A 26,229-nucleotide genomic window follows, 5' to 3' on the forward strand; every position below is an offset into this window, starting at 1 on the left:
AGCGGAAGAGTGCCTTGCACTCCTGGCAACGGTTGGGATGGCTGCTAGGTCGGATGTATCGTCGTAGTGAGATCTGGGTGCGAGTAGTTGCTCGGGTGGCTGTGTGGGTTTGTGCGACTACTCTGGCCCACTTGATTTGGCGCTTGAGATGGCTGCGGGAGGGCCGATATGACAGGGATAGTCGGTGATTGTGTTGAGATAACCACAGGTTCTTGAGGAGCAGCCGCCACGGCGGTATTGTGTTCGGCGAGGGCAGTTAGTAAATTAATCATTCGATCTCCAGCCGTCTGGCTCATGTTCGAAGCCAAGACTTGTCCTGCCATCTGCACGAAATCACTATTGGACATTTCCATCTCAGTTTGCACTTGGACTTCCAATAAGGGACTCAATTGTCCCGAAGGACCCGATGAGCTAGGCACCACAGGCTGTGTACTTGCAGGTTGCGAATTCGCAATCCGTGGTCCCCTGGAGTTCATACTGGTTGATCTAGTGGTAACGCCGGTCGTTCGTGATGGTTCTGACATGTTCTTCGCGTACCTTTAACCAAATGTTGGTAAAAAAGGTCCACCTTCACCGCACCAATGATAACTTGCCGGATCCGATTTGATATTCTCTACCAGAGTTACCTGCAAAACAGAACCGGAGACAGGATCTCCGGAAAAACTCTCCGACGATCAAGTCAGTTTTTGTAAGAAGGTTGGTAATTTGACAATAGTATTGCGGGGAAAATTGTGAGCGTACCTTTTTCCCTCGTTCTTAAGGCCTTTTATAGGTGTTTTTTAGGTAACCGCCGAGGGCGGTTACTCCTTAGTGGGCCACGTTCTGAGGGCGGTTCCCCCTTTTTAGGCCATGTCCCTTCCGTGGCTTTCATGGCAACGAACATGGTTCTGAGTGGGAGTCTTGATGCTCCGTTTAGGAATTCGGGGCGGTTACTCGCTTCACCCGTTTCTGCTTATTCGGGTCCCATTCGGGGCGGTTACTCGCTGCGCCCGCTTCCTTTATTCGGGTCTCATCCGATCTTAGACCATAGGTCTAAGTATGGGCTGGGCCTGCGAAATGAGTATGACCCGGTTTAGCCTCGCGGGTCATCACATGCCTCCCCTTTAGTTTGATACAAGAGCCCTTTAGGGTCTGTTCATAGGGGACGCTTCGTTTTCGCTTGTCTATTCAAAATTCAAAATCCCCTCTGCCCGCGAGTCACGATTGATCCCGAATTGAAGAAACAGATTAGCAAGCCATGGGAGAAAGCTTTGATAATCAAACTATTGGGCAGGAACTTAGGATATGTAGCACTTCAGAAGAGAACAATTGAGCTTTGGAATCCAATTGCAGGTTACAACATGATGGACCTCGGAGAGGGCTTCCACCTAGTGCAATTTGACAATGACATGGATCGTGATCATGTTATAAATGATGGACCATGGCTGGTGCAGGGCCATTACCTCACTGTAAGAACTTGGAGAAATCATTGGTTTGGGTAAGATTTCCTCAATTACCTCTATTGTATTATGATGTAGATGTTCTTCTTGGTTTGGCAGAAACAGTTGGGAAGCCAATTAGAGTGGATGAAAACACAGCCCTCAAAACTAGGGGTCGTTTTGCTCGTGTCTGCGTTGAAGTTAATCTACAACAACCACTTATAGCCCAATTTGAACTTGATGGTGATATCCAGAGGGTTGAATTTGAAGGTCTACATATAGCATGCACAAACTGTGGGAGGTATGGGCATTTGAAGGGAGATTGCAGCTGGCCCAGTGCGATACCCTCTGTCACGCCTGCTGTGACAACTGATATGATTCTTGAACAGGAGGAAGCGAACACAGGGGAAGCAGGAATAACTATGAATCAGCCAGAAAGTACAGATCAACAAACTAGCAATCCCAAGCTGACAGAGGAGTATGGGCTATGGATGATAGTCCCTAAACGGAAATTCACACCTAGGAATCGGGAGTTTAGTGGAAATAAGCTAAGCATGGAAGGACCATGGAATCAACAGCTTCAGAACCCATTTGAAAGTTATAAAAAAGCAGAGCAAGAGCAAGCCTTGGAATTCACCGGGTTTGGACAACACCAAAGGGTGGCGAGAAAGGGGTCAGGGAGCAGGGGAGCAGCCCTGGGAGCAAGAGGTATACAACAGGGCAGCTGTGATACAAACCCGTTTGCAGCATTGGATAATATCAATCAGGAAGGCAATATGGAGATTGAAGTTGTGAACATTCAGACCTCTCCGGATGAACCGAACAGCTCCCGGGGGAAGCGAGTCAGAACAGATCATGGAACATGATCAGTTTTGAAGCCTATTGATTTAAACAGACCTAGACAAGAGACGAGTACTCACCGAACGAATAAGCTGAGCCTATTGCTTCATGATAGAGAAAAATTGAAAGGAGGAGAGATAGAAGGAGGGGGTATCCTTCCTCTACAGTAGTTTTTGCTTGGTTTTTTTGGGGTGTGCATTGTTCTCCTCAAACTTTCTGTTATGAAGATAATGTCTTGGAATTGTTTTGGTGTTGGCGGCGCCGATTTTCAGAGAGCTTTACGCCACATTGTTAGAATGCACAAGCCAACTATCCTTTGTCTTTTAGAACCTAGAGTCCCAAGCAGCAGAGCAAGTGAAATTGGTCGACAGATCCAACTACCAAGGTTCACTGCAGTTGAAGCAGAAGGTTTCAGTGGTGGAATATGGTTGTTCTGGGATGACAGTCAAGTTAAGCTGGAAGTGATAGAAAGTGACCCCCAATTCATTCATAGTTTGATTACCCCGCAACAAGGTATGTTTAAGAATATCTCCTTCATTCTCACCTCTGCTTATGTCCGACCCCAACGAAGTTTCAAAAGAGTGTTTTTTGAAGCAATGAGAAGGATAAATGAAACCATTGATTATCCTTGGCTCCTGTATGGTGATTTCAATTGTATCTGCAACCCGTCTGAAAAGCAAGGAGGAGCAGCTCAAATGTTTGACAGATATACGTTGTTTGAGAACTGGATTTCTCAGATTGGTCTGATTGTTATGGGTTACGTGGGACCGAGATTCACTTGGTTCAGAGGATGCACACCAAGAACACGGGTAGCATACCGTCTAGACAGGGGCCTATGCACAATTGATTGGAGACATCGCTTCCCTGACGCTACCGTACGACACCTGCAAAGAATTAAATCTGATCATTCTCAAATTCTCATTAGCTTAAGCCAGCACACTCGAACTACTCAGGCGCCTTTTCGGTTCTTGAAACCTTGGATGGAATCAACAAATCTTCGAGGCCTTATCAATGATTGGTGGGATCAGGATGGTAACTTGAGACAAAATTTACACATGATCCAGAGCCGCTTGACTAACTGGAACAACCATTCTTTTGGAAAAAATTTCCAAAGGAAAAATCGGGTTTATGCGAGGTTGAATGGTGTTCAAAGAGCCCTTACTAGCAGGTGTACACAGGGGCTGATCAAATTGGAAAGCAAGTTACTGGAGGAACTTTAGGCCATACTGAAACAAGAAGAATGCTTCTGGGCTCAGAAATCAAGGATCCAATGGTTAAATGAGGGGGACAGATACACGTCCTTTTTCCACACGTCAACCATTATCCGAAGAAAGCGTAATAAAGTTGAGGGAATACGCAACTTGGAGGGAGTGTGGGTTTGGGACAGCAATACACTGCGAGGTATGGCTACTAATTTTTTCAAGAACCTCTATTTTGAGGACATGCCTGTCCGTGTTCAATTGGAATCTTATCATGCATTTTTGGGTATCCCGGATCAGGCCCACGCAGCCCCGAACAGCCAGTATGATACAGGCGAGGTTAGGAAAGCCCTCTCGGCTATGGCTCCCTGGAAAGCGCCTGGCCCTGACGGCTTTCAAGCGGGCTTCTATCAGAACTTCTGGAATACAGTTGGGTTAAAAATAAGTCAGTATGTCCTGCAAGCCCTAAATTAGGGAATTTTTGAGGAGGAGGTCAATCAAACCTTTATCACCTTAATCCCGAAGATCAATCAACCAGAATTCTTCTCCCAGTTCAGGCCAATTAGCCTGTGCAATATAACGTACAAGCTAATGACAAAGTGTATTGTAAACAGGTTAAAACCCCTGCTCCCGAGTTTAGTTGGCCCCATGCAGAGCAGTTTTGTTCCGGGGAGTCAAATTTCAGATAATGTCATTCTCCTCCAGGAAACGGTACACTCTTTTAAAATGAAGAAGGGCCGCACCGGGGCGATGATTGTCAAAATGGACCTTGAGAAGGCTTATGATAGCCTCAGCTGGTCCTTTATTCATGACACACTGCAAAATTTAGGCATACCCTTTCAGATGATTGACACGATTATGAACTGTGTGTCTTCTCCAGATATGACTGTTTTATGGCAGGGAGAAAAATGTGAGAGTTTCAGACCATCCCGCAAGATTAGACAAGGCGACCCTCTATCTCCATATATTTTTGTGCTCTGTCTGGAACGACTTAGCCACCTGATTTTGGATGCTGTAGCAGATAATTCCTGGAAACCTGTGGTTCTGTCAAAAAATGGACCATTACTCTCACATTGTTTTTTTTGCAGATGATATTATTCTCATGGCGGAGGCATCCGGTAACCAGGCAAGAGTTCTAAAACGAATACTGAATTACTTTTGTGACTTCTCGGGACAAAAGGTGAGCTTGGACAAATCAAGTGTTTTCTTCTCCTCAAATTCAAACATACAGGATATTAATGAAGTTGTTGCGGAGCTAGGAATCAAAAGAACAACCTCTTTGGGCCTTTACCTTGGTGTACATGTTATTTATGAAAGAGTTAACAATCAAAGCTTCAAACATGTAATGGATAGAGTAAAGGATAGACTTTCGGGCTGGAAGGAAAAGACCCTCTCTTTTGCAGGAAGAACTACTCTGGTGAAATCGGTTTTGGCGTCCCTACCAACATACACTATGCAAACCAATCTCCTTCCGGTTAATACTTGTAATGCACTAGACAAGATCAACCGGAATTTTCTTTGGGGAAGTAGGGATGACAGAAGCAGGATTACTCTGGTCAAGTGGGACAGAGTTTGTCAGAGCCGCCAGAGAGGAGGATTAGGGATCCGTCGGGCTAGAAAATCCAACCTTGCGCTGCTTGCAAAGCTAAATTGGCATTTTTTAACTGAACCATCTACTCTGTGGGTTAAGGCTATCAAAGGAAAGTATGCAAGGAATAGAGAAGGGATGGATACCTTTCGTAGCAAGCAGGGGAGCAGCCGTATTTGGCAAGGCTTGGTGTCCGGGGCAAAAGTCCTTGAAAAAGGAATCGGACGAACAGTTATAACAGGTGAGAAAGTGTCCTTCTGGCTCGATGTGTGGATGGAAAACACGACTCTAATCTCAGTGGCTATCATCACTGTTCCGAGTGAGGAATTATAGAAAAAGGTTAGAGACTACTGGATTGCACCGGGGGTTTGGGATTGGCAGAAGCTGCAGAAGTTTTTACCAAAGAGTTGCCTATTGCAGCTAGCGGCTTTTGTTCTATTTGAGGACACTATGGGTGGGGATGGCTGGTTCTAGCGGGAATCGTCTTCTGGAGATTATACAGTCAGCACGGCTTACCAGTTAAGCGTCCTGGAGGAGATGGGTCAGGAATCAAAGGAGGCGGATCCGAACTAGGCAAGGATATGGAAAATCGAAGCCACGGAACGAATACGCAGCTTCCTTTGGTTGGTTAACCATCAAACTATCCTATTAAATGCAAATAGATGTCGTAGACATATTGCAGCCGTAGCAAAGTGCCCCTCTTGTCCAGAAGATGAAACTGTGGAGCATGTCATCAGGGACTGTCCGATGACGAAAAGTGTGTGGAATTTTTTTATTCCTCCGGAATGGCGTCTTGCTTTCTTCTCCGGAGATGTTCGAAGATGGTTAACCAGGAATATGAGGGGCCCGATACAGTGGAATAATTTTAATTGGTGCACCGTGTTCTCGATCACATGCTGGTGGATATGGAAATGGCGCAATGAGATGGTCTTCAAAGCAAATAATCTTGATAGCCGTCGGAAACATGAGGTTATTATAAGTCAAGTCAAAGAGCTAACGGACAGTATAAAATGTCAAGCCACTGACACGAGAAATGCACAGAACGGGCGCACGGTTTGGATCCCACCGGGCGAGGACTGGGTCAAAATCAATTGTGACGGAGCAAGCAAGGGGAACCTGGGTATGGCAGCAGCTGGGGGGATGATCAGGGATAGCAATGGAGGTTGGCAGGGGGGTTTTTTCTGCAACATTGGCCATTGCACGACAGACCTTGCGGAAGCATGGGGACTATATTACGGGATGGTGCTTGCTTGGCGAAAAGGTTTCAAAAAGGTTATTATTGAGCTCGATTCACTCCTAGTGGTCAGAATGATGTCGAACAATGAGAGTCCCAACCACAGGTATGCTTGGTTAATTGATAAATGCAAGTCTCTTCTGAATCAAAATTGGGTTGTCAAAGTGGTTCATACCCTCCGAGAGGGTAACAAAGCCGCGGATTGGATGGCGAATTTCGCAGGAACATTACCATTGGGTCATCACGAGTGTGATAGGCAGCCTGCAGGCCTCCGGGACATAATCTTGACGGACCAGAATGGCTTAGCAAGGGCGGAAAGCACCTCAGCTCAGTAGACTAGAGTGAATGTTTTTTCTTTGCTGGTTTAGTTTTCTTCTGTTGTTTTCTGGGGTTTAATTCCCTTCCTCTGCTATAAAAAAAGTTAGGGTCAATATCTTATATTAATCTCTGACACACCTTTATACGCAAATGTCTTTTAGGCTTGCAACATGCACAATACAAGCTCATCCCGCCATGTGTTTTTTTTTAATTTCATAAATTAATGAGGTTGTCTGGACTCGAACCCTCGACTGTTAATATTCTTTATCTCCTATTTTGAATTAAAAGACAAAAAATAGTTTCAAAAAATGGAAAAGAACGGGCCCTTAAACTCGTCTATTGAACCTATTGAAAAATATCTCCTATATTACCTCACATTAATTAATATATAAAATTAAGTAATACCGTGATACTTCACACACCCTTTATAAATAATTATCCTTTATATATTGGATAATTACCAGTACCATAAGATCGGGTTATCCACTAATAAATTAGAAAACTACGCATTTATCTCTGCCAAAGAAGTACCTTTTTTTTAAGAAGCCAAAGAAGTACTTAAGTAAATAAGTATACATAAATAATTATTAAGATTTGTTAGGTTAAAGTATCCATATATTTACTGTTTGCTCTGTTTGCGGTAGTTATGAGATTAATTCAACTTTTGTCTTTGTTGCCCGGATACGGATAGGGAAATGGTATCTAATATGAATACGGATTTTGGATACGTCATTTGTATAAAATATATGACATGGAAATGTGGGGAAATATGTATATATTAAAAATATTGGAACACATTTATAAATATTAAAAAATAAATTTTTATATTTGAATTTTTATAATATAACTAAATAAATACCTATAAAATAAATTTAAAAACTGGGAAATTTGAATACGAACTTGCAAAATAGAAATTTGCAGAATAGAGAAAAAACTTAGAACAACCCAAAGAAAAATATTTTAGTTTGTAATTTATGAAATATTACTGCAATATATTTATATAGATGGAGAAGTTTGAGAGTCCATTTTTGTATTAAGAGTTGCATTCTTTTCCCTCTATCTTTTAGTTATCTACTACTATGTTTTCCTCTGTTTTTTTTTAGTCTTATCGTATTCTAATCTGCTCTCCTCTTTGTCTTTTGGTTTATCTCAAATGTTATATTTGCTGCACATAAACATAGACCTACTCCTTTGATTACTCCTACTCCTTTTTCCATCAACTAAGGATCGAGCATTACTACAATTGGATTCTGTTTACTATTTTTTTTTTGAAATGCAATGCAATCGTTTTTTTAGAAATGTGTTTCCAAAAAGATTCGTGTATCCAACTTCTCAATATCATGGAAACAGTCCTGAAACGTATCCCAGCTATTTCTGGGTGTTTCTGTATCAGAAATGTGATACGCAGGCATGTTGACGTTTCCGTGATTCATAGATTAACATTTTAATTTATAATGTTTACCACAAAGCCCGTGGTATAATTGAATAATGTACTAGATCAGTTTAACTATTGAATTAGCATTGGAATCTTAGAGATAATAATGCAACTACAATTAAAACACTTGATAGTAGAGTTTTATCTCCTGAGAGGGGCCTATCCAACTCGAATCTGAATTAATTTGCGAGTTGATTTAGGATATTTGAATTAAAGGATGACTTACATTTTAACAATATCATGTAGATTCAAATCCACACTACTACTAAGCCATAATCATCCTTATCGTCATCTTTTGAAATTGTTTCTTGCTCACGAATTTAAAATGCATCTATAATATTTGATACACATCATATTCAATAGATTTATACACTCGTAACTATTTTTTCAAACCGTTCCTTGATGAGGTATTCTAGCCGGTGCCACCCACACTGAATGGGGTTGTGACATAGCCTTTTGAATGGATGAACAATAGTTCTGTACTAAAAGGTGTTGTCATTCCTTTTTCTACTGGCACATTATGAAAGCCTAAAGCAATTCACTTTCTAAACTTCTTTTTCCCCCAATGAAAAATCTTCCGAAAGAGTCCTTAAAGCATTGCACATGTCAAAAAAAAGTTTCCCACATGGTAGCTTTTTAAGGAAAGGATACTCCTGTTGAGAATCTTCTTCAGTTTGAGAGAATCCCATTTTTCTCTTGCTAGTAAAAAAGGATATTACTCTGAATTGTATTTTTCTTTGAGGACCCTATGGTAGATTCTCTATTCGATGATTATATATTTGTTGTCAATCTCGATAAGTAATAATAACTACAAAATAATAATTAATTTAATTTAGATGAGAAGTGTATTTGTTTTCCGCTTTATCCATATAATAGAAAGGAAAATTTTAGGATATTTTGGGTTAATATACCCAACGCAATTAATTAATATTAGTCGTATCGTATGTATTAATTTCAGAGCACTTCTTTTTTTTTTTTTTTTGAATTCAGAAATTTGCTCTTAAGGATAGGAAGTTGGGTTACACAGCTGAATCTAACCACTAAACAGGCCCAACTAAAAAACAGAGTCAGACCCACCCTCCGACTCTTGTTCCGTTGTTCTTGCTTTCTTATATAAATCTGAGCTTATCTTCAACGCTTGTGTTCATCTCTCTCCTCTCTCTATCTCTCCTGCACCCACGCAGAGTCAGATTATGGTTATTTGGTTGTTTAACTCGTAAATCTGAACTTGAATTGTCTTTGTTTTTTTCTCTGTTTGACTGAATTCCATTTACGATGGCGGTTGAGCTAACGAACAGGGATGAATTAAATCGTCCTGTGGTTGAGTCGCAGTTATTGACAGAAGAAGAGAAGAGCAATATTAAAGGCATGACACAGAAGAAGTATTCTCGTTGGTTTAGTTCATCTGCCTCTGGTTTCAGCTCAGAACAGGGCTCTACTGAGTCGGAAAGTGACCAAGACGACGATTACATTGCTGAATTGACTCGCAAAATGACCCACTACATGCTTCAAGATGAAGATGAAGATGACAGACATCAAAAGCTTGAGGTATTACTTTCTTTTTTTATTATTATTGATTGCTATGTGTTTGCGTTTTTGTCCCTGAGAATTTATGGAAATTCTGTGTGATATTATATTAGCGATGGAATGCAGAATGGCCTGAATTAGGGAAGAAAGATAAGTGTGAGAAATTACACAAAAAACCCACAACTCCTCCAAATCTTGATTTTCATTCTAAGCAAGCTCTTATTGACCAACAAATACGGACCATTCAAGTTAGTAAAGTTTAATTTGTAGTATCCAATTAGTAAGTTCATCTATGTAATATCCTAATCTAATCTTGTTTTTGAAGTTATATAAGGTTAAGCAAGAGCAGTTAATGAAACAACAGCATAGCAAAGGGCAAAAGGGTTCAGAAATGAGAGCAGTGTTCGTAGGTGAATCTGAATCTGAATCTGGTTCAAAAGGGACTGGAGTGTTCTTGCCTAGAAGAGGAATCAGCAATCCCAGTGATTCACGCAAAAGAACAGGTAATCTCCAAAAGATATTTTCTTTTCTAATTCTGAAAAAATGATTTAATCTCTTTTGTTGTTTTGTGTTGAAGTTGCTTGCTGCTTAGTATCACATATTCTTACTTGTAGATTAGCTTTGGATTGATTTCATGATTGTTTGATTGTGATATTTGTGGAATCTAATTTGGTTTTATAAACAAGATTCCTATACTTTTCAACCTTGTATTTGTATGTCTCTCTGCCCATGTCTAATTGAATATATTTGAATCAGAATCTTCCTATATATATATAAATATGTATGGCCCACAACACAAACTGCGCAGCTGACAAGTACACCACTAATTCTGAATATTATAATATGAATGAGCAGGATATTCAACGCCAACTGTTTTAATACCAGCAAGAGTAGTCGAAGCCCTTAAACTCCACTATGACAGAATGGGTATTGAATCAAGATACATAGCTGCTGCTACTTTCCCCAAACTAAATGGTATGCTATTCTATTTTACTATATCTCACCATCCTTTGTTTTTTTTTTTCAACTAACTTCCATTTTTTATTAATTTTCTTTATTACTGCTCACTTAAAGGATTTAAGAGTTTCAATAACAATATATATCTAACCTTTTTATTTATTTCGGAGGGTTGAATTTGTATTAAAGTACCGAGAAAGTCTACAATGGTCTCTGTCTATGTCTAGGAACCATCAACACCGGTACTTATACTGGTGTGGATTTAGATGCACCAAACAAATTTTTTTATAAAATAGGAGATACGGATATTGCTGAAATACACTAAATTTATATATATATCATTAATTCATCAATAAGAAGCATTTAATACTTCAAACTATTTAAACTAAAAAAAAAGTGTTCCTGTATCTTTTTTGTTAAATTTTGAAATTTTTTATTAATAGTTTTATTTTATTTTTGTATATATCAGCCCATCTTTCTTGTTAAAATATTAAAAAATACATCTATGTTCTATATAATTAACTTAGAATCCGTATCATCAATGATTCAAAATAAAAAAGAATTTGTGTCATCAAAGTATCCCATAAGCGTCTCTATTAAAAAAGAAAAGAAAAAAAGGGGACGCTTGTTTTAGAATGTCTACTTCGTGTCCTTAGTGTCTTAGAATCTCCTAGTAGTGTCTGTGTGCTTCCTAGCTATATATTGATGATAAAATTTCTCATGATTTTGTACTTCCATATAGTATTGTTAGTCAAATTATTAACTCAAATCAGAAATGCTCTGCACTCTTCTGGAACTATTAAGATGCTTCCACATTAATAAATGTTGGTGTGGCATCATTTGAACGCTCGCGGACAAGTCTGGCCTGAGATCATAGTAAATTTTTTTTTTTTTTTTGCTCAAACCGACTTGTGTGAATAAACCATAAATCATATACTAATACATATTACTAAATTGACATTTAAAAATAAGCATGAGAGTATGTTTAACGGTAAGAAATCGAGCACATTATATGGTTGGATTCTGGTTGTCTTGTTAGAATCTCCATAAAGAAGTAGTAAAAGAAAAGAAGTTTGAGATTTTTTATTAACAAAATGTCCCAAATTGACTTTATTGAACTAAAAGTGACTTAAAAAAAAGGGAATGTTTGTTGGACAGATAGTGTGATGGGGAATATGCAGCAGCAATTTGAGAAGAAAAGTCAAACGGAGACGGTGCCGGCAATGAACAATAAAGAAATAGGTCTGCCTCAGGAATGGACTTATTGAGTTGGATTGGACCAAATTGCAGATTTGCCTTATTTCTCACTCACTCACTGCACAGCACAGATAGTTAATGGTGTTGAATTCCAGACAGAAGAAACAACACTTGGGGGGGGGGGAGGGAAAAATACATAGAATAGTACAAATTTAGAGCTCCGTAGAAGAAGAAAATAAATAAAATTTGGGGTATCTCTCACAAATAAACAGAAACAGCTGTCTGTTTCTGTTTCTTTTCCTGGCTTGCTGGCTGTCTGTATATGATTTACAATTCAAATAATATCACTAGTGGTAGGGTCTTGTGTTTATTAATTATTTGTAATAATGCAGCCATACCCAAATTAGACTGTTTCTACTAGTTTATCAATTCAAGTAAATAATTTGTTAGTTTGTATCTTTTTTACTTAATCAATTATCTATTAATCTTTTAGTTTTACGTTTTAATCAGGAATATCCAAGAGAGGAGTCATTCTTACTAAGAACAATTTACCAAGTGTCTTGAAATCTAAAAATATATTTTAATACATAATAATCTAGTTTGATCACAAGATGACAGTTGAATTCTATTCTACTAGATGCCTTTGAAAACGATCTAAAATTACCTCATTATCAAATCTCATAAATAGTTCATTCTCGATATATATTACCAAACAATCATTCATATATTCCTTTTCTATTCGATCCATATCCTTTAGAAAAATTATGCCCAAATAGTTGACAAGAACCTTTAGATAAATAGTTCTTTCGGAAATCTCTAATCCTAATGTCAATTTTTTAAATGTTTTTACATAATCATGGATTGCTAAATTAAACTGAAAACTAGAGTTACAATTGATTAGCATTTATTATTATTATTTTTTATTAAAAGGTATAGAACAAGGAAATGAGGTCTAAGACATCTCAACGAGGTTGGCACTCCCCAGACAACCACCTTCAAACCCAAATCAATAAAAAGAATAAAAAATATAAATAATGTCAAAGAGAGCAATGATAAGACTAAGCAAACCGATATAAGTCTCAGACATTACAGATTTTTATTATTATTGGAGTGAATTTGTATTATTTATTCCATGGCATATTGTTAAGAGTTTCATTAACAGAGAATCTGAATGTCCTGTCGACTCTTCCGGAGTCAACATATAAAATAAAACCAACAGTTAGACAGGGTCGGAGTCTGGCATACCTGCTCTGATGCTTAAGTCAGTAGGTGCTTTGGAATGATTGAAGAGTAAGTACTAGTTGTGAGACAGTAATGTTAACGTACATTTGGGTGTGACAATATCTGTGTATTTATAAGGTTAGGGTCGAACCATTCTTCTAGGAATCCTTGTGGCTTTAGGACTCATTCTTTCATTAGAAGTCTAGTTACGGGGAAAGTTCTCCGTGATACAGAGTCTCTGATCTAGCCACATTAGTGTTCTCCTACATGGGGGAATTTCATGGTAGTCCTTGGTATATCTGAAAGTCCTTATTTCAACACGTGGCAGTTGATTTAAGGGCTCCTGTAATGCCACATGTCTGATTTGTTTTATATGATATCATATATTCCCATGCCCTGTTTTCTGAACTCTTGCATGGTCAATGAGAGAGGGGAAATGAAATAGGTATCTTCGCCTTCGATTGTTCCATGCCTTCGGTGTCATGCCTTTGGCCTTATGCCTTTGGTGCCATGTTTTTCAGTCTTCTGCCTTCGGTATCATGCTTTCTTTACTAACATGTTCCGCTTTGAGCTTCCTCCGAAATTTTTCTAAGAAGCAAAAGACCGGGGCTTTGGAAAAAGGGCCTATGGTGAAGGATCCTACCGCCAAACAAGGGGTTCAAGCTAATGTTAATGTACATTTGGGTGTGATCATACCCGTCTATTTATAAGGTTAAGGCTGAACCCTTCTTCTTCTAGGAATCATTGTGGCTTTAGGACTCATTCTCTCATTAGAAGTTTGGTTACGTGAAAAGTCCTATGTGATATAGAGTCTCTGCGACGCTTTTTGCTAAAGCCATCACTCAATAGGCTTGACAATTAATTAACTCGTTCCATTCCAATTAAATAATGTACATGTATTTATGATTGTATTATGTTCCACAAGTTGTGTGTCACGATCCTAAGGGTTCATCCTCAGTCAGTCATGGACCTAAAGCCCAATGACCTTAAGTGGGTTCTAGCAAACCATTACGGTCCCCGACTGATACGAATTATTTCAGCCGTCTTTAGAAGAAACGTGAAACCCAGCAGATGATTTCTCAGAATCTCTTACCAATTGCATATGTATATTATAAACCAGAGACACGGTGGCTGTCATTCTCCACACGGTTTATTTTATTTCTTGATCGAAAGTGAACTGATAAATGAGATAAGTAAACTACTTATCAGGGTATGGCCATACACTTCTTCAGTTCCACTTATCAAGTGGTCGGTGATATCAGCTCACTGTTAGGTGAGTAGTAATTCCTTCACTTCACTTAATCGCAACAACGTGTTCAACAATTCGCCCAACATATCCATATTTGGCATCTTGTTACGGACCTGTTAGGCGTATATCAAAGTGAACGGGTGTAGACGAAGCCTACCTCATGAGCTTTCACCCACGGGAGGTCCGCCATGACTACTACGGTGCTGTTTGGACTCAATGTCCACTAGAGAAGATGACAAGCTCGGCAGGGCCGGTGTCGGAGAAAGAGTCGCCACCCAGATTTTAGGTCCGAGAATGTTACTGAGATTCCTTGCGGGAAGCAAGTGGGTTCGGGAAGTTAGGTACGCTTGGGGAAGGTTAATATCTCCTCGAAAGGAAATATTAAGCACCCCCAAAATCGCCCGGTAAACCCACCGGCCTCCTACTTAGCATTTCTAAATAGACCCAGACTATTAATAACTCTTTTAAGATTTTTAAATTCATTTTGAATGCTTGATTTATTTGGAAAAACTCATTTTTATATCATACTGCACATTTATACACAAAATCAAATAATCAACACGATATTACAACCCAAAAATAATGAAATAAGTACAAAATTAAATACAATTACATCCGGGCATTCCCGGGTCTTCAATCCGCACCAAAACAATATTCTCACATACTCATATCCACCAAAATAAAAGGTTAGAAAGAAATAACATAATTATATAATTAATTGTGGTGTGAAAATGGACAAAGGACTAAATTGAATAAACTTAAAAAGTTTATTTAGGGACCTAATTGAAAGAAAGATGAAAACTTTAGATTAAGGACCAAAGTGAATAAAAGATAAAGTTCTAAACTAGGGACTAAAATGAATAAAACAAGAAGTTCTAAATTAGGGACTAAAACGAATAAAATAAAAAGTTATTAGGTTAGGAATCAAAATAAATAGAAAAGAAAGTTTTATTATAATTATTGGTACCTAAACGATAGTGAGATAAAATTTATTTCGAATTGATTCGCTTATTCTAAATCATTATTATGAATAAAAAGAACCAATTAGATCAATAATATTAACTTGTAATATTATTAATATCAGATTCAAAAATAAAAGTATAAAAAAGAGCAGATGAATTGAATAAATAAAAAGGCTCAAAACAAATGATTTAACTGGTAAATCATTGCTTTAGGGTTAAATTAAATCAATTTAAGGATCAAATATATACAGAAAATATATTTGATATCCTATTGACAATAAAAATCAACAATGAAAAATAAAATAAAGAAGTGGATGAACAATTGATATTTTACGGTACCAAATATTAAATGATAGATAGGATTTGTCCCTCATAAACCTTTACCTAGGTTGTGGGATGATTAGAAAAATCACAAATATTGGAACACGGGTGATGAACGCAATAAACTAGAATTTATTCAGAGTGGTTTGGTAGAATATCGGTTATCTATCAGTGTATTTTCGTCCTATTTTCGTCTCCCTATTTTCCTCCTATTTTCGTCTTTTTTCTCCTGGCTGCCTAAAAAGCTGCTATTTATAGAGAAATATTAGGGTTCGGGTCAATTTTGAAATTAATTAAATGAGGCAGGGGTTAAAAGGGAATTTTGGGCTTTAGGTTTGTGAAAAAACCTAAAAAGGAGCAGGGGGGACACGCATGGGCCTGCTACTGGGCGAGCTGGGCATGCTGTTGGGCCCGACGCGCGGCCCAGCGGCCAGCAGAAAGAGCCCAGCCGCGACCGACGGAAATTTCCGTCGGTAATCTGCCCAAACATTTCTTTTATGTAAACAATGATCTTATCGATCTCCGATTTTGACGATTCTTGTGCCATTGGACTCGCTTCGACGAGACAGACATTTTTGCGTCTAATAACCTAAGGCTAAAACTGACCCGAACTAAGGTTATTTCCTATTTTATCCCGAATTTCACCTAAAAACTTCAACTAGTCACAGATTATTCGTTAGACATCCGAATTGAGTCCGGAAAAGTGCGTTATGAAATTCTCGGGGGATACGACTCACTAAGATACACAAAAGTTCTATTTGTTACTCTAAAAAAATTTGGTTTCGAATACAAAAGGGTTGACTTTGACTTTCTCATGAGGGATTTTTCCGTGATCCATTTCTGATCATATTTCCAATCATCTTTAAAAGGTTTTCATCACAGGGCTACGACTCCAGTGTCTACAACGGGATTCCACATCGTTTACTATAATGAAATCATGTCTGGAGATAATAGAGTTCTACATTTAAAAAGATCAATGACACGTTCACCATGAATCTTTCTAGAGCGGATCGGTCCAGTCCCGCATTGAGCTACATCAATGTGTACCTATATCCATATCTGACTATACAAGTGTTGCAGTGGTACATTCAACACCACTACACAGATACTGGACACATAGACCTTTGGTTATATTCATTCCCACGAACAGAACAGGTCTCGGATATGTTAATGATTATCAATTAACAGATACTCCCAGGGGCGGAGCCAGCCCAGGGCTCGAGGGGGCCGGAGCCCCCCGGTCACCGGCTCCGCCCTTTAATACTGATCGATTTGTCCCGTGTAGCCCCGCCCTAAAATTATTATATATTGACTCTTTGTAGCACTATTTCAAAGTTGAAAGGTAGATGACATGGTTAAGGATGCATGCTTTTAATTGAGGAGTCCTATGTTCAAGTCCCTCAAACCTCATTTTTTTTAGAAAGTTTTTATTTATTTTTTATTGAAATACGGACCTAGCCTAACGGAAATCCCAACCAGGTTGGCACCCCCAAAAAGGCAAATAGAAAGTTCTTATTTATTTTAATTTTATTTTTCAATAATTATAAAAATATGTTACCATTATTAATTAATTTAAATGGACTCTGTAATTTTGATAATACTTTTGAATTCATTTTTATTATATCGTTACCATTAAAAAAAGTAAACATATTTAATTTTCTATTAGTTTAATACTAGTTTCTAAAAAAAATGATAACATTTTAACATTTTTAACGTGTTGGAGGCTAAAAAAATTTTGTCCAGCCCTAACGGGCTGGACTTTGAAAATTTATCCTCAATCGCACGTTAAAATTATCCCCCCAATTCTAAATTCCTGGCTCCGCCACTGGATACTCCATACATGTTTCACAGCACAAGTTATAAATAATATGAATTAATGTCTTTATTCATATCATATTTATACAGTGTATTCAAACAATATACATAATGTTCAATACATGGTCTATACAATGTATTTAAACAATATACATAATGTTCAATACATGGTCTAGAACCAATGCCTAAGAACTATGACACACCAACACTCATAACATACTTCTTTTTTCCAGCCTCCTCTATGTCATACTTCTTTTGCCCTAAATGTCCTTTCCAGATTTCAGTTAAGCATTGTAGTAATCATCTGCCAAGCCATTAAGGAAGTAGTCCATTTTTCAGTAGCATGCTTTTTTGCGTAAGTGGAAAATTGTGAGAACATCAGATTTTTCAAAGGTAAGAACAGATGCAATCCGCTTTGTGGTGAGGTAGAAAAGCATCTTCTCTTTCTATCGTCGGAAGTCATCCCCGTCAAACCAAAATGGTTTATTAATTTCAATCACCCCATTGGCTTGTTCGGTAGCCATTGCAGGAAAGAACGTCTTAAAATTGTTATTGGATAGTAATCGAATAGAATGGAATTACCTAGGGGTGGCAATGGGTAGGGAATTATCTGAAAACCGTGGGTATCCGAACTGACGAGGATGGGGAATAACCGTAAAAAGTGGGGATGGGGTTGGGGACGAGAAATTTTTTTCTCCGAAACCTAAATGAGGATGGGGATGTGGATTGCTATATCCGTCCCATTACCATATAAATTCCCGTGAGGATCCCCGAATAAACTTATTAATTTTAAATATCACTCAAATTAATTATACCTAAATTAATTATATAACTAAATTATATCTAAATTAATTATATAGCTAATAGCTAAATTATAGTGTATGTCTTCAAATATTGATGCGAAGAAACAGATCTTACATCAAACAAATATAATTTGTTCAAATACAACCTTTGAATCTATAGATAAAATAATAGAATTAATTGATTTTATCTAATTTTAGAATTTATGTTTTTTGCAGCACAACAATTGATTTTATCTAGTTAAAAAATAAAAGAATAGTTATTAAAAAAAAAAGTTGGATTTCAAAAAACCTTTCTATCTTTATTTATGTATTTTAGACATAGAAAAGCCATATATTGAAAAAGATACCTAAACAGTAAATCAACAATAGTTGAATTTACAATAAAAAAACTCTCCATATGATCTTTCTTTTGCAATTCTACATCTGTTATGTGACAATATCCACAAGGACAGCGCGCTCGCTAAAGCAACAAAAGCTGACAAAACAGGTCAGTTTAGTATGTTGTAATGTAATGTAATGCAATCAAAGTTGTCACGTAATTAAATGTGTAATGTAATTAAATAGAATCATAATTATATTACCATGTTTGGTTGATAAATTTTAATAAAATTGATAAAATGCAATTATCATTACAATACATATGTTTATATTAGTTAAATACTAATTTCATGTTTTTTTTTCATTTTTCTCGTTTTTTGTATTTTTTATGTTTTCTTTCAATTTCTTTTTCCATTTTTTGTTGTTTTTTTTATTTTTGTTTTTTCCGTTTTTTTCATTTCGTATTTTTTCGTGTTTTTTTTATTTTTACCATTTTTGTATTTTTTTCTTGTTTTCATGTTTTTCTCGTTTTCGGTTTTTTCACTTTTTCGTATTTTTCGGTTTTTATGTTATTTTTCGTATTTCGTCATTAGTAATAAAAATGCAAGGGTTAATCGTAATGAGGATTCATGTCTATTTTGTTTGCAATGTCAATTATATAAATTTGTGAAGAAAAATTGAATGATATAATAGTGATTGCATTAGGACAAATGTGACATGACTAACCAAACATGGTAATTAGCCTCCATTGTAATGGTCATTCCATTACAGCACTCATTCCAGCGTACCAAACAGGGTCTTAGTTACCAAGAAAGAAAGCTTTGTATACATAACTACTTTCAGGAGTGTCAAGTTTTCTCACAATATTTTCATGAAATTTGAACCATCCTTAAATTTTATACCCATTTAATCAATTTATTTTGATGTAACAGGAGTTAATACAAAATCCAGCAATGCAGATGTCTCCCTAACATCGGAATCGGAAACGAAATCGGAATCGGAATGTGCCGGAATCAGAATCGGAATGACTCTTTATTTATTATGTTTGGTTCAATTTGGAATCGGAATGAAATACTTTTTGAAGCTGTTTGGTTCTTTAATGATCGGAATCAGAATAAATACAATATTTGATTAAAATAATTTAGTAAAAAATTATTATTATAAAATCAATTAAAAAATAAATTTAAAAATAGTAAATTGTCGTAAAAATATATATATTCCCATATAAAGAAAAATAAATTAGTGTAAAAACTAGTATATAAAAATAAAATTAATGTTTTCTTATTGATAATTTATTTATTACTGTAAATAAAAAAAATCGTATTATAATTTCAAAGAAAAACAATTGGAATATAATATATAGATAAATTAGTATATAAAATAAAATTTAAAAATATAAATAAAATGCCGTATAATGTAAGTATCATCTATTTATCAACAAAAAAAATAACTATTTGAAAAGCAAATAATACCATGACACAAATGGTTAAAGTCGTGGGTGGTTTATAAGTAAAAAATCGTGTACATGCTGGTTGCTTTTTTTCATTTTTTTTCATTTTTTAATAAATCATTTGTAATGGGAATAGAATAGGATTGACATGGAGAGAGGAGAGAATCAATAACTCTTATATTTGGGGAATGAGATTATCATTCCCAAATTAATATTTGTTTAATCAAACACTTACAAAAAAGGAAATAAGTAATTCTCATTTCCATTCCTTAGTGCTTTTTTACCATACCAAACACACCCTAAGTTCAAAAGTTAATTTGAAATTGAAAAAGTTCACAAGTAAACTAATAAATATTATGGCTTGAAGGTTTTTTATTTAGACCAAATCACATGTGCAGCCCACTCATTAGGCATTCACAGATTCAAAATTCAAAGATAAGATGCTCTCAAATTTAATGTTACTGGAAGTGTTTTTTTTTTTTACTACTTCTTTTTCTGAAAACAGCTCTTTAATATGAATTTGCTTAATAAAACTATAAAAATAAAAGAATCTAATATGATGATAGAAAAAACATGAAATTAAAAAATAAAATTCATAGATTCAATCATCCCTCGCTCTAATATACTCTCTTCTTCCTTCCGCTTCCGCATGCCGCCCCTCTTTTCTCATCTCGTCTTATTCACTCATTATTTTATTGCGCAAGGGGATTCTTGGTTATTCGTGGGGATCCGTATGGAAAGGAGATGAGGATGAAAAAATTCTCGAATCATTTAATGCGGATTTCACGAAACCATCCCCGTAAACATTGGGGAAGGAGTGGAAATTGCATTTCTGTCCCCTCCCCGCATCGTTGCCACCCCTAGAATTAACGAACAAAAGTATCTAGGATGAGTTGGGGACGTGATCACTCTTTTAAGCTATTCTCGGCTTAGCCTCTAAAGTGTGCAAGCAGTCTAGAAGTTGATCACATCTAGTATGAAACAACATAGTTAGGAATTCGATTCTGAATTGCATAGTACATAACCACTCTAAATAAACTCAAGAAGAAACTATTGCTCAATTTCGTCTTATGAAGTAAGAGAAAAAATTCGAAGAAGAAGAAGATGAATAATAGCCTTAGAAAAACTGTTGATATATAACTAGTTTTGAAGAAAAATCGTTCAACTTTTTTTCCGAAAATCAAACGTGAGGAACTAACTAGTCAGTGGGAGCAAAACCAGAGAAGGTTACAACGTTTTTATATGAAACTTGATTGTGATCAGACACTAATTCAAATTGATAAAAAAAACCACTTAAATGTGGCGGAGTATCGGGGATGCTTTTGGGACCTCTGTTAATTTCACCTCGACTATTAAAACTTTAATTATTTCGGCAGACCTAGCAAATATCAGCAGTCAAAATTTTCAATTATGGAATTCGGCCATTGTTAGCGGTTTCTGGACTCTTTGGAAGGTTAGAAATGATAACGTCTTTAATAATGTTAAACCTTCTATTATTTTCACATTGAAGACTATTTGGAAGTGTGTGAAGGAGGCTGGCATTGGGATGAAGGGGTATATGCATAATACCGTTCTTGATAAGAAAATCCTGGACAATTTCGGAGTCAAGGGCATTGCTCGGCCGGTTCTTACCGTATTCTCTCTGAAATGGCAACCCCCTCCTCAGCGGTGGATTAAAGTTAACACCGACGGGGCAGCAGGCTTGATGGGAGCGGGCGCCGGCGGAATTTTTCGGACTTGCCGTGGGTTTCCTTTAGCTTGTTTTGCTCATCCTTTGGGGCAACAACAAGCTTTTATGGCCGAGTTAAAAGCGATGACCATTGCTATCCTCAAAGTAGCTGAGCGGAATTGGTTTCCTTTGTGCATTGAGAGTGACTCAATCTATTCGATTAAGTTACTGAAATCGAGATCGAGAAATGTTCATTAGAGCCTTCTTTCGGATTGTTTGATTTGTCTTGACATTATTCGTACTCGTGCAGTTCGAATTTTTCATGTGTTTAGGGAGGGGAATGCAGTTGCAGATTATCTTTCCAAGTTTGCTGTCACAACTACCTCTGACTGTTGGTGGAACTATTTTCCTTATTTTTGCTTTAATCCTGTGTTTAGAGATGCAAATAGGACAGAGTATTTTCGTTTTGTTAAGTAGGTCTTTGCCTTGATTGTATTGTACTTTTCTTTTTTCCTTTAATAAAGTTTTTTGGTTTCTTGGTCGGCGTTTGGTTGTTTGGTTGGTGCCAACCTAGTTGGGATTAACTTTCTTCCTTCCCTCCTTGAAACTCAGTTTCACTCAAAAAAAAAAATTTGAAGTGCCCACACCACATCAACCTGGTATGGTTGAATGGTGGTATATACTCGCATATGGTGGTCAAACATCATGTAGGTTCTCATCTTTCACTAAAAATAGAGTACCTCTTAGAGCAGATCCCAAATATACCGCACACTTCAATATAAACACTTACAATAAGTTATAAATTTGAGACTTTAGTGAGAGAATCTCCAACACTAACTAGCTATTTGACTCTCTAAAATAATATAAAATATTAGTTTAGTCAAATTTAGTTAGCCAAAATTATGTCTTGCTCCAGCCATGCTAGCTATTTGACTCTCTATTTGATTATTTTATCATTAAAAGTGATTAAATTTAAAGAAAAAAAGAAAAAGTAGAAAAAAAAATACAAAGAGGAAAGAGAATGAAGGAATAAAAAGTAGAAATAGCTAGCCAAATTTAGCTATTTATTTTAGAGAGTCGTTTCATATTACATGTCTTTTTAAAGAATTATATAGAAATGAATCAAAAACATCAACAGCATAAATACGGTAGCATATTTGAATCAGTAACAAAGGCACTAATTTTAAACAAACCTGATGCTCATTACTCCTAACACAAGATAAAATAATATAATCCTTTTCTCTCCCATGAAATGAATCAACACTTGCAACCTGCAGCAAATATAACATTAAGCAATTGCAAAAAAAGAATGAACATAAATTTGCACCCAAATACTGAAATAGATTACCTCAATTTCTTTGTACAGTTGTTGGCGAAGAGCACCATTTCTTGACATATAGTTCACAATATATGCTCTCTGTCCCTCGTAGGGTGTAATTACCCCAATCTGTGAAATTGTCCAAATCTGATAAGACTTATTTACCAAAAGCAACTACTTAATTAATTTCATTGAACTGTAATGGAAATGTGAAACCTAACTAAAGAGCAAAATTGTCTCCAATGATGGTGAAATACAAATAGGGGCAAACATTTTTTTTTCAAACCCGCTACCTCTCCTAACTAAAGTTTGTATGGACTTTACCTCAACAACTAAATTTGTACCTCCAATTGTCCAAATCTGCACAATTATGACAAACAAATTAATGTAAAAAAAAATCTGATACCAATAAAATTGATGGACTCTAACTTCGAATTAACCGGCAATCAAGGACTTACAAATTAAATAATTACATCAGGTTCTCCCATAGCTACAGTGCAGAATCGAAGAAACTAACACACACATAAACCTATTTCAATTAATCCACAGAAGAAACATAGAATTGCATTGTTGGCAAATCTGTGTAATGTAGAAAAATTAAATAACACAAAAGTGAAATATCAGTTAATGAAAACACAACCAGTTAAAGAAGAAAGAAGCTAAAAATGGATGAACTGACAGTTAGAAGATAGCAAAAGGAAACAAAAGTAGTGAGAAATACCAATTAATGAAGCAATAGAGATTCGAACAAAGAAAGAAGAAAATTAGCAGATGGCTTTGTAATTGTAAATCATTTTCAGTGAAACAAAACTGAGAATCAGAATAACAAAAACACAGTAAAATATGTTTGCTTTTCGAAAACACAGGAAAATATGAAAAATAAAAACTCTTCAAACCAAAAATAATGAAAATAACTAAAAACAAAATTACAAATGAAAATTACAAATAACTCTTGCCAGAGACTCGAAGTTGAGAACACGGATCTTAACCAAAATATCCCGAAAATCAAAACAATTGAATAAAAAAATCTTGAACCATCATTTGCAATAGGACTTACAGCTCTGTTCTGAGCAGCAATTCTACTAATGATAAAAGCTCACAGAATCAAGTACCAATAAAATCAAGTAGTTCCTGTTGTTTCTCTTCTGCTTACTCAACTTCTCATCTTTCTTAGTTAGGAATAGCTCTGGTTGAAGGAATAGCAATAGGACTACAGCTCTGTTCTGAGCAGCAATTCTAAGTTTGAGAGAATCATATTGTGTAAGATCTGATTAGGATAAGAATCATAAATTACAAAAAAAAAACCATCCATAAAGAAGAGGAACAGGAAAACCTTCACCAAAGGAAAATAATCCAAAATAATACGAATTTAAGATTAACGTTTACAAAATATATACAATAGTGTTAAATTCGTATTATTTTGTAAACGTTAAACCTATATTGGTGTTATTTTGTACGTGATGCCTAAATTGATGTTATATCGTAAACGTTAAGCTTAAATTGATATTATGTTGTAAACGTTAAGCTTATATTGGTGCTATTTTGAACGTTTAGCCTAAATTGGTACTTCCCCAAAAACCTTAAGCCTATATAAATTTGGACAATTTTACAAAGTTTTAAACTATATATGTATTCCTCTTCACAAATGTGCAAAGCCAAAACTTAGTCAGATTGCATTTTGAAAGAGCCACAACTCCAGCTCGAACTACCAATTAAGGTTCCCAGCAACGAAAAAATCCTTGATCAGTTCTCGCTGCAAGAAGTAAAAGAAAAACCCAAATGCAATTTTGAAGAAGTCTGGAACTAACATTATTATGCATATTAAAAACCATGATTATAATAACAAAAAGATAATAACAGATCTGCTTGCTATGGAAACAGATACATCAAAATCTTTTAACACACAAAACCATGATTATATGCATATTGATTTCAATATCTTTTAACATACAATTGAGAGAACACACACAAAAAAAAAGGCGTACATGCTTATAATAACATAACATAACAAATTTTACCAAATTAAGGAATTTGGCTAAACCCACAATTCCTATGGAAACAGATACAATTGATAGAACACCCACAAAAAAAAGGACGAACATGCTTATAATAACAGAACCAATTTTGCCAAATTAAAGAATTCCACTAAACCCACAATTCCTATAGAAACAGATTGCAATTAGGGAAACGTGGAAAGATAGAAATCGAGAGAGTCAAAATTAGAGAAACCAAAAGAAATTTTTTACCTCAAGAGATCCACTTTCAACAGCAATTACGGTGGATGCTGCTACATAAAATTAAACTTATGTACACATGGGAGAGAATGAGTGTTTGCCACAAAACCCTTAGCACCGCTGCAATTCACCGCTGCAATTCACCGCTGCCACAAAACCAGAAAAAATAAAAATTCTTGAAAGTTAATTTGAAAAAACTTACTAAGATGCTCAGAACGACACCTCAGGAAACAGGACATACTGGCGCTTACAGAAGAAGACAGACTGGTAAAGATACCGACGGAAAGAGAGAGCGGCAGCTAAAGCCGGACTGGAGAGGCGAATGAGAGCAGAGGAATTAAAACGCGATGGAGAGTGGAGAGCTTAATATTTGGATGAGGGAAGAAGAAGCAGTTGAAGGAGAGAGAAGCAGTTGAAAATGAGGGCTGAAAAAGCTACATAATTTGGAGAAAGTGAACCCTGTGAAAGGAGGTGAAAGCCGGACTGGAGAGGCGAATGAGAGCAGAGGAATTAAAACGCGATGGAGAGTGGAGAGCTTAATATTTGGGTGAGGGAAGAAGAAGCAGTTGAAGGAGAGAGAAGCAGTTGAAAATGAGGGCTGAAAAAGCTACATAATTTGGAGAAAGTGAACCCTGTGAAAGGAGGTGAAATGTGAGATTGTCAGGGATTAGAAAAATGACACGTCAACAAAAGTACTTTTAAAATTTGACACATCAACAATCCTTTCTACAAATTTAGTATATATATATATATAGATATAGATGTCACTTGGAGATGCTCTCAAAAATTAAAAAAAAGAGTTACAACTTTTTTTTGGTTGGGCCTAGCCCAAGAATATATATATATATATATATATATTCTGAAATATCATTTGATCCTTTAATTCAAGATTTTCAGCGCAATGTGCTATCATATTTCCGAGTCTCTAATTTTAATTTATTTTATACGAAATAGAAGATCATATATAAATCAATGCCTACTAGAACTAGTATGCATCATTACATAATTAGAAGTAAGTTAAAATTAAAGTCGAGGTACTAAAGTCAAAGTATCAAATAATACAAGGTTTACATTTTAGTTTTTAACACATTTTATGCAACCTATTAATAAGAATGAGATAAAATCTTCCAAAGATAAAGTGTATAGGTTGCCTTTC

The 26,229-nt window shown here is 36.2% G+C and overlaps 1 protein-coding gene and 1 long non-coding RNA gene across 9 annotated transcripts; one reads left to right on the plus strand and one right to left on the minus strand.

The window, feature by feature from the left end:
- The first annotated feature begins 9,075 nt into the window (after nt 1-9,075).
- Nucleotides 9,076-12,169, plus strand: LOC136232011 (uncharacterized). 4 transcript variants are annotated; one of them, XM_066021044.1, is made up of 5 exons: nt 9,076-9,580; nt 9,673-9,807; nt 9,894-10,062; nt 10,415-10,534; nt 11,675-12,169. In XM_066021044.1, the coding sequence occupies exons 1-5, from the start codon at nt 9,308-9,310 to the stop codon at nt 11,782-11,784; spliced, it is 807 nt and encodes a 268-aa protein (XP_065877116.1). In that variant the 5' UTR covers nt 9,076-9,307; the 3' UTR covers nt 11,785-12,169. The 4 variants fall into 4 exon arrangements, with proteins under 4 accessions (XP_065877116.1, XP_065877118.1, XP_065877117.1 ...); XM_066021043.1 differs by having other exon boundaries at nt 9,079-9,580; nt 9,885-10,062; XM_066021046.1 differs by lacking the exon at nt 9,673-9,807.
- A 10,451-nt stretch (nt 12,170-22,620) lies between these two features.
- On the minus strand, nt 22,621-25,712 carry LOC136233355 (uncharacterized). 5 transcript variants are annotated; one of them, XR_010690789.1, is made up of 7 exons: nt 25,296-25,712; nt 25,086-25,219; nt 23,897-24,592; nt 23,298-23,418; nt 23,164-23,199; nt 22,870-22,968; nt 22,621-22,792 (listed from the first exon to the last, which is right to left on the minus strand). It is a non-coding gene; the product is annotated as an uncharacterized lncRNA (long non-coding RNA). The 5 variants fall into 5 exon arrangements; XR_010690787.1 differs by having other exon boundaries at nt 23,298-24,592; nt 25,315-25,712; XR_010690790.1 differs by having other exon boundaries at nt 23,298-24,075.
- Nucleotides 25,713-26,229: the final 517 nt, after the last annotated feature.

Source organism: Euphorbia lathyris, chromosome 6, assembly GCF_963576675.1.
Source record: "Euphorbia lathyris chromosome 6, ddEupLath1.1, whole genome shotgun sequence".
NCBI classification, from domain to species: Eukaryota; Viridiplantae; Streptophyta; class Magnoliopsida; order Malpighiales; family Euphorbiaceae; genus Euphorbia; species Euphorbia lathyris.

Excerpts from the sequence above, each read along its gene's own strand:
- LOC136232011 (XM_066021043.1), top strand. The coding sequence starts at position 9,308 with ATGGCGGTTGAGCTAACGAACAGGGATGAATTAAATCGTCCTGTGGTT. Across the intron at positions 10,063-10,414 it reads TGATTCACGCAAAAGAACAG|GATATTCAACGCCAACTGTT; the intron begins GTAATCTCCAAA and ends ATGAATGAGCAG. Across the intron at positions 10,535-11,674 it reads TACTTTCCCCAAACTAAATG|ATAGTGTGATGGGGAATATG; the intron begins GTATGCTATTCT and ends TTTGTTGGACAG.